At 45.0% G+C, this 12,020-nt stretch overlaps 1 protein-coding gene across 1 annotated transcript; it reads right to left on the bottom strand.

Annotated features, from left to right (window-relative positions):
- Positions 1 to 272: 272 nt before the first annotated feature.
- Positions 273 to 10,257, bottom strand: PLET1 (placenta expressed transcript 1). The gene is made up of 4 exons (XM_019942010.2): positions 10,074 to 10,257; positions 6,343 to 6,544; positions 2,828 to 2,889; positions 273 to 835 (listed from the first exon to the last, which is right to left on the bottom strand). The coding sequence occupies exons 1-4, from the start codon at positions 10,255 to 10,257 to the stop codon at positions 273 to 275; spliced, it is 1,011 nt and encodes a 336-aa protein (XP_019797569.2).
- Positions 10,258 to 12,020: the final 1,763 nt, after the last annotated feature.

Below are 12,020 nucleotides of genomic sequence, written 5' to 3'. Positions count from 1 at the left end.
ATGTTAAATTAAGAGCCAGAATTCCAAGTTACACCCAGACCAGGTTACAAAAAGCCTAATTTGTGTCCTGAGAGATCCAGTTGAACAGCAGTGAGCAGACTGGCTACCCTCCACTAAGTGACCCTCAGGTCTCCGTTTGGGTCTGAAGCAGTGGCAGTAGAGTTGTACCCTGAGAACACAGAGTCTTCATTCACACAGGTCAGAGCCCTGTCTTGGGACTGAACATAGAAGGATGCAGTGGAGGCAGAAGCAATTGTTCCCCCAGCTTCCTTCTAGAAGAGGAGTTTGCTGGTGAGAAAGACGAGCAGGATCTGAATGGCATCTCTCATGGGGCTGAGGAAGGCTCTGTTGGCCAAGCTTTTGGCTGTGGTTTGGGTTGTGGTTAATTTATGGGTTGTGGTTATTTTGTGGATTGTGGTTAGTTCCTGGGCCGGGGTTGTGGTTAGTTTGTGGGTCAGGGTTGTGGTTAGTTTGTGGGTCGGGGTTGTGGCTAGTTTGTGGGTCAGGGTTGTGGTTAGTTTGTGGGTCGGGGTTGTGGCTAGTTTGTGGGTCGGGGTTGTGGTTAGTTTGTGGGTCGGGGTTGTGGCTAGTTTGTGGGTCGGGGTTGTGGTTAGTTTGTGGGTCGGGGTTGTGGCTAGTTTGTGGGTCGGGGTTGTGGTTAGTTTGTGGGTCGGGGTTGTGTTTAGTTCGTGGGTCGGGCTTGTGTTTAGTTTGTGGATCGGGCTTGTGGTTAGTTTGTGGGTCGGGGTTGTGGTTAGCTTGTGGGTTGGGATTGGGGTTGTGGCTGTGGTTGGCTTGATTGTGGAGATCTTGGTGGTCAAGTCTGAGGTTGTCCCTGGAAAAAAAAATGGCATCAGGATCTCTTTTGGGTGGCGAGTGGGCACTAGAGAAACGAGGCTAATGTGATGGAATGCTGGAGCCAGAGTTCATGGGCAGAATTCAGTGAACACTTCACAAGGGCCAAGTGTATTTAGAGGAGGGGAAATTAGGGGTACAGAATGTTAACAAAAAATAAGAAACACTCTGACCTTAAGACCTATGGAAGAAGGAATTTATACTGAACTTACATAACTATTGAATTTGCTGTTGGGAAGGTAGTCTGCCTTCAAATGTCCTCATGTCCTTAATATTATATTTGCTCAATCAGTGCAAATATGATCCAGAGTGGTACAATTTTATTTTATTATTTTTGCTAATTTCAAAGTTTCCATGTAAAGGTTATAAGAACTAGACACCATCCAGACTTGAGGATGGCTGACTCGGCTTTAAAGGAAGTGGAAGGAGGCCCTGTCCAAATGCTTGAATCCCTTTTTGTGGTGTCTGAGGCATTGGTCATTTTCACAGGCATTGATCTGACCACACGTTGGTTCTCTGAGGTTGCTTTGCAGAGAAGCAGAGAAAGCCAGGCCTACACCCCTGGGCGGTTGTCTGATCCTGAAAAACTGGAGCTTGGCAATGATACTTCCAAGGATCTGAGTGAACCACAGAGGGGACTATAAGGACGAAGAAGGGAAATGCAAAGCAGTTTGCGCAGACCTGTACATTCTGCCCACTTGCAGGGTGCCTTCCAGCTCTGTGGCATTGTCTTATCTCATTTAGCATTTCCTCAGGCCAAATGTTTCTCTAGGACACCACTGAGCCCAAAGTCTGAACAGAACCGCTTTCTTCTCCTTTTTTAAAATCTGGATTTTATTAGCATGGAGCTAAGGAGTCCTGACTAGAGACAAACTTTTTTTTTTTTTTTCCTTTCCTAGCATGTATACGAGTGTTCATTTCAAAAATGTCCTGGAGAAAGAAAATAACATCCCAAACTTTTCACAGAGGGGAAACCACCAAGGAAACAGTTAAGGCTTTCATATAATAGTTTCATTAGGCATAATCACTTTAATATTGGTTGTTGAAGATAGATATGCCTTTGATCACATTTGCAATGCTTGACTGACCCGAAAATGGGCAGCGTACTAGATGCATTTCAGTGTTTGGGGGCTCACGAGGAAGACCTGTTATCTGGACACTGAGAAAGACTAATATTACTTGTTCTTGGTTGAAGCTTGTATTTAAAAACTTCATTTAAGAAAAAAGATTGTCTTTCTAGTTTTAAAGTAAGTTTAAGAAAAGTCGAGAAAAGTATAAGATGTGGAATTTGAGTCCTCAAAAGTTTTGCCATTTACTTTCTGTGTGGCCTTGGGCAAATTACCTATCTTTTCTGAACCTCAGTTTCTTGAATTTGTTTTTGCTTGCGAGAGAGAGATAAGAGAGAAGGAAGGGTGCAGAGAAGGGAGAAGGGCAGGGAGCCTCAGAATGGTTTGACGTTGAGGACTACAGCCTGGGAAAGGCCAGTGGAAATTCCTGGTGGTTGTGCTGGAGGCCAGAGGCCACTCTGAGAACTAATGAAATTATTGGTTTTCTATGCTATCAACCCTGCTTTGTGCAAATCTCCCTTCTCATCCCTTAAACCCTTCGGTAAAGTCTGCTATACCAATGAAGGCTCTGTGTGAGGTGGTATTCTTGTGAAAATTGAGGAAGGAACCAACTTCCATATCCATGTCTCTGTGGTGTTGAATGGAAACAGCTCTTAAGGAAGCCGGCGTCTGGAGCCACAAGTGACCATGAGAATCGAAGGCCCCTTGGAATTGGCTTTTGTTTTCCACAGGGCACAGGATAAGGGGTTGAGCTAATCTTATGTAGACCTCAGGGTGCTGGGAGACTCAACTGGTACCTGGGTAACGCATGATTAGAAGACGTTTTTCTAGGGCACCCACAAGATAATTTTCCGGGCCAATGGATTTCACTGCCAGATATGTAAATAGACTGCAGAGGAACTTACCATTTCTTCTCAGTATCTTAAAAGAAACTCTAGCCACGTTGTGCAAATCGACTGTGAAGACTCTGTGGAGGGAAAATTGATGAGAGATAATGGTGGGGAATTCACAAGCTCAGCTCACATCACTGCCTTCCCAGGGGATCCCAACTTCTTAGTTTCTTTTGTGCTTAAATTCTTTACAGCACAAGTAGCAGATCATTCAGTACTGGTCTGCTGTATACTGTCTTGACCAAGATCTTCCACAGTTTTGCTCCAGACAAGATCATGTCCATCCCTCTCCCCCACCAACACCAGCACCCTGGATTCCCCACAGGCTGGTATACACGGCTGGTCTTTGTTCAGGCTAGTCTTTCTGCTTGTAATACCAGTCCCGGGCACATCTGCCCACAGACTCGACAGTAGCCTCTATGAAATTGTTTCTCCTGGTTGTCATGGACCCAGACAGAGCTCCATCAGAGAGACATGCATGCCCCTCTACTACACTGCCTTGCTGTGAGCCTCTCCCCCGACTGGAGGGCCAGCTCTTCGAGGGCAAGTTCTTTTGTCAACAACGCCTGACACGTAGCGTCATAGGTGCTTAATGTTCATTAAATGACCTGTACAGCTTGGTCTGTTGTTCTGATATCATTGGGTCCATTATTATATCAGTCTCTTGTTCATACATTGAACAATTAATGAGAGTGAAGTGCATGCCAGTCACTGTGCTTACTGCTGAGGGAACAGTGGTGAACACAGCAGGCGTGGTTCTTACCCTGGAGACTTTAACCGAATAGTCAACTGACAAGTAAGTGATTGCAACGAAGCAGTGGCAGTGATGAGAGTGAGTAAACAGGGAGCGGAACTTGATCTGGGGGTTCAGGGAGTGCTTTCTGAGGAAGTGCTGTGTAACCTCAATAATTATTTCTGTATAGGCCCTGCCTCCCAACCCACACTGTAAAGTTCGGTGGGCAGGAACCTCTTCATGTTGCGTTTTGTGCGCTACTCAGCGTAGTGGGCTTCCCCCATCATATGTGCTGCTCCCCTCCCCTTGTCAGCCTCGCTGATCAAGGCTGCGTGTGTACATCGTAAACAAGCAGAGAGGCCAGTGCCTCACAGCAGGTGCGAGTGAAGAGGGGTCTGGAGACCGCACTGTTGGTGAGAATGTGCTGTTTCCATTGAAGATTGTCACCACCATTTGGTGTTTTATCTGTTGTTGCATGGAGTGTGGAGGCCTTAAGGAGGTGAGATGAAAGGAAAACCATTGCCTCATTAGCCCTGGCCGGCTTCTAAGGAGCTGCTGTCATCGTGAGGCTGGGTTGTAGCACCTCCCTTTGGATTTTAGTCTTGCAGGTCGCTCTGTGGGCATAATAGCACCTCCTCCAGAGCCAGCTAGGTCCGACCAAGCCTGGGCATGGCTGGAGAGGCTGGAGTGACTTGGCAGCATCACCATCACCGCTGTCTACAGAGACTTAGTGGCAGTTCATAGTGGACATGGCCTGATGGTCAGACCTGCCCTTTCAGTACAAAATGGCAGTCTGAAAGTGTAAGGACCTCTCAACATTTGGTTCTTAAAGTGAACTTGAAAATAAATCCCTAGCTGGGAGGGAAGTTTTTTGTTAGAGTCCCCAGGTGGCCTCACCTCAGAATCTGAGTGTGTCCATTTTGTGCAACAGGAGGAAGCCGGTTTTACTGTACAATCATCACACTTTCTGCCAGCAAGCCATTTCCAAAATGAATCTATGTTTTAAAAAATGATTCTCTGTGTCATGGTGAAACCGAGTCTCCCTAAAACTGAGATCCCCTGCTGAGTTTACGATTAACCACTCTCAAAAACTTTATTCTCTTTCTTGTCCCACTCCCCACCCCCATTCCCCTTAGGATTGAAGAGTATCAAAGAAACGGGGGGACTGAAACCAAGCAGGACCCTGGGGGGCCGCCCTAGTACAAAAGCCACTCCGTGTCCCCCCATTTCTTGTTTGTAGAAAAAGGCTTTAGTCTCCTAGACCCTCCGCGAGTTCCAAAGAGCAGACTTAAGCAGTTACTAATTAGGGAAGTGAGGGAATGCAGAAACAAAGGAAAGCAGTCAAGAAATAATACTTCAGTGATAAAACAGAGTCCTAGTTCTCCTCAAGGGATACATATAACAATCTGACACATATCTTTGAGTTGTTCTGCAGAAACTAAGACCCCTGCCCAAGTGGAGGATGGTGACTACATGGTGACCACAAGCACGTAGACCCCAGACTGATTGGAATCAGAAGGTTGATGATTCAGACTCCTGAAGCATCACCCTGTTACCTCACCACCAACAACCAATCAGAAGAAAGTCATGCCCCCTGAAAACTTCACCCCAAATGTGGCCTTTAAAAGACCTTCCCTGAAAGCCATTGGGGAGGCCGGGTCTTCTGAGCATGAGCCACCTGTTCTCCTTGCTTGGTGCCTGCAATAAACGCTGCACTTTCCTTCACCACAACCCGGAGTCAGTAAATTGTCTCTGCTGTTTGGCAGGCGAGTGGACCCAAGTTCAGTTTGGTAACAATGGGGACTGAGTACCCCTCCTCCAGGCTCTTGGCTACTGGCAGCTTCTCTGCACCCCCAGTTTAGCAAGGCCTCCTGGAGGACTGCCCTGGGGGTTGGCAGAGAGGGGAACGCTCAGGTGGCCAGATGGTTTCAAGAGGAGTGTCTTTATTTTTAACTGTTTGCTGCTGCTGCCCCCAACCCTGCCTGGCTCTGGAGTACTGTCTGCTGCAGACTAATAGGAATGAATTGGGTGGGAGTAGGAGGGAATATAGAGAATTTGAAGCAAACTGGGTGCCAGTGACAAGGATTCTTTGCTTGACCAAACTTTAGTCAGGCTCTGGAACCTTCTCCTAGGCCCATCTGTGTACTTCCTTATAAAATCCAGTTTTAGCCAGAATCCTCATAAGTCGGTTTAGCAAGAACCTTCCACCCTTGATATCTGATCACCTTTATTATCTGATTGAATTCCTCATCCTCTACTATCCCCCAGGTGATATCGGATCAGCCTTGGCCTCCCTTAAGCAAGAATCCTGTTAGGTCAGTTTAGCCAGAGCCCCCTTACAGGTCTTGATGTTTCCTCTTAGTGATTTTCCATCCACTGAGCCCTCACCCTGTTCCTGGGCTGTAAATTCCCACTTGCCCATGTTGTATTCAGAGTTGAGACTTGTTCCATATGGAGGTCTCTTTTCTCTTATTGTGATAGTCCTGAATACAATCTGTTTTTGTTCATTCATTCATTAGTTTTGCTTTAACTGCTATCCAGCTCTGGTTTTCTTTAACACCAATTCTTTCTGTTTATGTTGAGCATACCTGGTGTGTGTGTGTGTGTGTGTGATGTATAAACTTCTACAGATAAAGGTAGGACAAAGAATGGTGAGGCAGAAAAGGAGTACAGCTACTGAATTATCCACATCATATCTGGATTGCATTTTGAGTCCTCTAAAGTCAGTATAAAACTGTACAAACATAATATGAAATTGTAAAAGCCCAAAGCAAATCATATATGGATAGGTTCTTACTGTAGCTCGACTGTAGTTATGTTCATGAAACTAGGAGATACCCATTTTGCCTCGAAGAGCTTGCTGTATCGGCTCTTCATGTGGTACAAGACGCTGCTGCTGCAATACTTGTCAGCTTTTTGCCAGGAGCCAATGAGTGAGTTGTCCTGGTCTATTGCTCGCAGGATCACAGAGGTAATATTTTTATTCACAGGAACTGACACTAGGAGGAAATGAGAAGGAAACAATCAGCCGTCTGTGCAGTAAGACAAGAGATGGGGGTCATGAAATCAAAATTAAGTGTGAAAAAAGAAAGTTACAAGTAGTATGTAAATATAGTGTGGTCCCATTTTTGTGAAATAAGTTGAAAAAAGTCTGGAAGGAAATACATGAAGATATTAACTATGAGGATTTCTTGGTTGTGGGGTTATAGATGGTTTTTATTTTCTTCCTAGTTCTTCTTTGTGTTTTCTAAGTTTTCTACAGGAAAAGGTGAACAAAAGAAGACCTGTACTCTGGCCCTGGTTTTGCTACGTATCAGGGATGAGGTCCTGGCTGACTTTTAACCTCTTGAGCCCTGTTCCTTTCTGCCAGATGAGAGTTCTGCCCTTCTCTCAGGAGGAATGCAGTGTGGGGAGAGAAGGGGTGGATGCATGTGAAAGGGTCAAGCGGACCTCCTGGGAAATGCTTCCAGAAGTAAGGAACTGTTACTGCCAAGTCAAAGCAAAGCCTATTTCCTGGTTCCAGAAATGCTGATGTTCTTGGTCTTTGTTGTTGAGAGTGAGGGAAGGGGGGGCCTCTGAGACCCAGAGGCCCTAATCCAGGTACCTAGTCCAAGTACCTGCCAAAGCCCCAATCCAAGTACCTCTAAGTAAGCACTTAGGGTTCCGTGACCCCCTCCACTCAGGTGAGTCTCACCTGTTGACCTAGCCCAGCGTGTGCCCACAGGGACCCCACTGACACTTGTTAATTCCACCTGTTATTTTCAGCCTTCTGATGTGTAATAGGGAGGGAATTTCAAGAGACTATTTCAGTTTGTCCGTTTCCTCCCTTAGAAGATCGCTTCTGAACAAATTTCTCAATGCTAGGGTCCTCTCAGCCACCCCAACTTATTTTAAAGGCTTCTCCTTTACAAAATAAAGAAAATTGATCTTGCAGCACAATAGGATTAGACAGTCCTGGATCTGAATCCTAGCCCTAACATTTAAGACCAAGTCACTTCCCCTCCGATCCTTGGTTTCTTTCCTGTTCATCATTCACTCCACAAATATTTATTGAATGCCCGCTTTGCACTAGGGTTGGTTCTAGGTCTGAGGATAATGACATTATCTCTCATTGTATGGAGATCATGGTACCTTATCTTGAAAGGTTCCTGGGAGACTGAAGAGAAGAATGTAAAGACTTTAATACTGGTGGGTGTTGGATAAGTTGCCATTGTTATTCTTAGCACGAAACATTTCTCTGTTCTGTTTGTTTTTGCCAGTCAATGTTGCTGAGCCAGATCCCCCCGTCCTGAGTTGCTCAGCGAGAACCTGACATTTGTCCTAGATGTGTGTGCATGGTGCTGAGGTGGATGGTGATGAGTGACGGTGTCATCCAGTCATCAAGCCTGTCAGCTCTCCCCTGGGCTTGCCTTTGTCCGTTCTTCTGTTTTCCACCCCACTCTCTGGCTTAAATCTGCCTTTCATCCCTCCTAGTTATCTGTATTATCCAGATTCCTGGCCTCCACAGTCCCCTCCCTCAGGCTTCAGACTGATCAGACTTCCACACTCAACACTTCCATCAGGACACACACCTGTCCAAAACCTTCAAAGTGCTCTTCTAGAGCCTCTAAACGTTTCTGGTTTTATATTTCTGCTTCTGTTGCTTGCAGGACCCAGTGCATGGCTCTTATGATCCTCATAAGAAGCACATGACACGTAGTAGGCATTCAGTGAGCCTTAGTTCCTCTTCTCCTTTCTCTCTGCTCTACCCGGTGCCTCTGTAAATGCTGTGTTGTCCCTCTCATCCAGCACGTTCCCTTTCAAGGGGTCTTATGGATCATCTTTTGATTCTTCTTTCTTCTGTCTTCCTACTTTCACATGGCTCCTCTGCCACCCCCACCTCCAACCCCACACCCCTTGCATCTTCACAAGATAGGTTTCTTTTTTTTCCATTTCAACAGCAAAATTCTTCACCTCGTGATGTGTTACCTTAAGTCAGAGGTATGAGACCTGACCATCCAGGTCCTGCTCTGTATACAAGGTCACACACATGCCCTCCTGGTCCTCATCTTGAAGCACAAGATTACCCTCCCTGCCCTGTTTAGGACAAGATCTGCTGCCTGAGGGAGTGGGACATAGGGAGACCCACCACAGGTGAGGCACTTAGTGACAGTCCCCAAGAAAAAATAGAAAAAAGGACTAGCCAGGATGAGTGTGTGAAGGCAGGCCATAGTCATTCTCCTGCTGAAGCCTGGAATCTGTAGAGCATGGGTATAGATATCACCCTGGTGTTCTCTGCAAAATTTGGTTAGAGTTCTAAGAGAGGCAGGATAACATGGTAGATGAGTCAGGCTCTGAAGCTGGACGGCTTGGCTAGACAAAGCAGGACAAATCTTGGCTATTATTTAGGTTCAAATGTTAGCTGTGCAACCTACTAGTGACCTTGGGTAAAACTTTAACTTTCCTGTGCTTCAGTTCTCATCTGCAAAATGGGGAAGATAATAGCATTTACCCTTAGAACAGTACTCAGCACACAGTATGACGTCTTAGCTCTCATTACCTTAACCGAGAGGCGTATAGTCTAGTGGTTAAGAGCAGGGTCTCTGAAGCTAGAATGCTTGGGTTCATGTCCCAGGTCCATCATTTAAGCAGCTCTGTGACCTGAGCGAGTCACTAGCATCTCTACCTCTGTTTTCTCATTGACACACAGGAAATGACAACAGTATCTACCTAGTAGGTCATTGTGAGGACTAAATACATTAGTACATGTAAACAGCCATATTAAATTTGTTGTTATTATGAAAGTTATTCGAGAGCACTTGCCTTGACTTGTAGGTTTGACTGATCCCAAAAGGGATGTCTGTAAAATATTTCTAGGCACCTCAAAGAAAAGCACTGGATTAGGAATGAAAAGACCAAGATTCAAGAGGCAGTTCTGCCACTTATTAGTTGTGAGACCCTGAGCAAGTCATTTAACTTCTCTCAGCTTCAGGCTCCTCATTTATCAGGTGGGATAGTAATACTTTCCCTGTCTAGCTCACTAGATTTTCCACCCACAGACTAAAAGTGAACAGCGTCTCCTGGAGTTGTGCCGTATACAATCATCCATGGTGGCATTGTTTCATCAAGTGGATGGGAAAAGACTACAAACTGTGGTGCAATTTTTAATCCCTTAAAATAATAAAAATGCCCCCCCAATACAGACTGTTTTAAGTAAAAAAAAAAAAAAAAAAAGCTCAAATTATTTAAGTGAGAGAACTTGCCGCAGTTGTGCTCTTGCTGGGACTCGGTTAACCTGAGTGTTGGGATGTAATGACTCCCATGGCTCAGGTTCACACAGGGGACATGCAGAAATAGGAAATAGTCCCACCCAACCCATCCTCTCACATGTTCTCATTCTCCCTCTTTCTGCCTCTGTGTCCCAGATGGGTCAAAAACACATGTTTTGTTTGTGTCATTGAGAGCAGGGATGGAGGGGTATGTTCTGCAATTCCGGTTTTATCTACCCTCAGAAAACAGAGGACAGCAGAGGGAATGGCTTCTACTTACCTGTGTAGACTGTATTGCTTTTATAGACGTTTGGGTTGGCATGGATTCCTGAGCAAGTGGCGACAATGACCTTATTGAAGAGCATGCAGTTGCCATTGTGACTTATGCAGCTGGCAGGAGAACACAGCAGTCCAAGGCACAGAAAGAGCCCCAGTGGCAGCAGCAGGGACCCGAGGATTGCCATGGTCTTGATCTGTTTGGAAACTACTGGGCCTGAAACTGGGTAAGAGCTACAACTCACTTGTTTATATGCTCTGGGGCTGGAACTTCTGGGTGAGGTCATACATGCAAATCTCCTGCCCACTCCTCCCTAAGATGAACGGGCTTCTGGAATTTGGCCCAAGATATCACCAGGAATGAATCTCCTTGTATCTGTCACCACGACCCTTTGCGAATTCCAGTTTTGCTCATGAAGGGGAATGTACTGATCGTGGTTTTATTTTGCCTCTCATTCACCTCAGCATCTGACATTTGAAGCAAGCTGTGAGGAGGGGTTAATACTGGCAAAGTGAAATTCAGAGTTGAGTAATCATCACCTACCTGTCCTGTTTAGGAACTACACTCTTCTCGCTACAGGAAACTCAGGCATTAAAGCACTTTTCTTCATGGAATATTACGTATCCTTTCCAAGTCTCCTTAATCGAACATGTCTCCTGTCCCAGTTCATTTAGCGACTATCATAGAACTAGAAAGACTGTGCTTCTGGATTTATATTTGTTTCTTTGGAAAGAAACAGCTTTGGTTCACCTTGCTTCTGCCTGACACTTTCCTCTATACTACTGTAGCACAAGGAAACTACTGAAAAAAAATCAGAAAATATGTTTTTTTCATACTTCTTCTCTGATTTTAATTCACTCACTGAAGGAGAAAAGAGGAGAGATGTATTCTGTGTGAGTGGAAAGAAAACAAAAAATGTAGAATTGAATCAAAGAGATATTTATAAATGTTTTTTCAGGAGAAGCACTTACAGAATGGTGGAGTGAGGACCTCTGAAAAACCTACTCCTCCAGAAAAGCAATGAGCAAAAACAGTCTAAATCAACTTTTTCAGAACTCTAGAAATTAAGCAAAGACTTGCAACAATTCAAGGAGCATTTGTTTAAGATAAATGGCTGAATCTCTTTAAACATAGTGAGCATCGAGGCATTTTAACTTGCCCTGTTCCCATCCCTCTTACCCCACCTCTTCAAGTAGCCTTAGAAACCAACAGCCTTGCAACTATGATAGCCATGAAGACCAGCAAACTAGCAGCCAATAGGGAGGGGACAGAATGGGCTTGGAGTGCTCCAAAAAGCTTCATTTCCAGAGAATTGTCCCTATATGACCTGTCTGCAAATTGCCTATAAAGCTGAATTCTCAGGGCTTTCAGAACTTTCTCTGCAAACAGCCTTATTGCTAGGGTATTTGTTGAAAATAATCAGTGGGAAGTTTTTAACATTGCAGCTGTCTGAAGCAGTAGTTGCAACTGGGACTAACAAGGAGCTGAGCACAAAATTTAAAAGAAAAAACTGGGACTGAGATGTTGGTTGGGGGCCTTGGAAAGCTCTGACAAATTCCTGGGGATCTAAAAGGTCATCTGCATGTACAGAGCTATGCACATGCCCAGAAAAGATCTGAGAAAGCCCTAATCACTTATCTCTGGCTGACCTTGAGGGTCTATACAAGTAAGAAATGTAGGCAAAGGCTGAGTTGTAAACTGCCTATTTGACCAGTGAAGGCATGCACACAGAGAGGAAGTTGGCAAAGATTGCGAGACTTACTGGTTCAAGACATTTAGGAAATCTCTGTCTATTCATTAGCTGACCACTAAGCTAACTAAGCAGAGACTTCAGTGACCACACATAATAAAGAATACTGATTTTGCAGAATGAATTAACTCAGAAAAGCTGCTAAATAAACAGCAGCAGCAGCAGCAACAACAAATAATAACTAATGTGAACTACAACAA

The sequence above is a fragment of the Tursiops truncatus genome, chromosome 8, assembly GCF_011762595.2.
Source record: "Tursiops truncatus isolate mTurTru1 chromosome 8, mTurTru1.mat.Y, whole genome shotgun sequence".
Taxonomy (NCBI): Eukaryota; Metazoa; Chordata; class Mammalia; order Artiodactyla; family Delphinidae; genus Tursiops; species Tursiops truncatus.
Note: the sequence above shows the minus strand (reverse complement) of the source record. Positions and strands in the feature narration are given on the sequence as shown.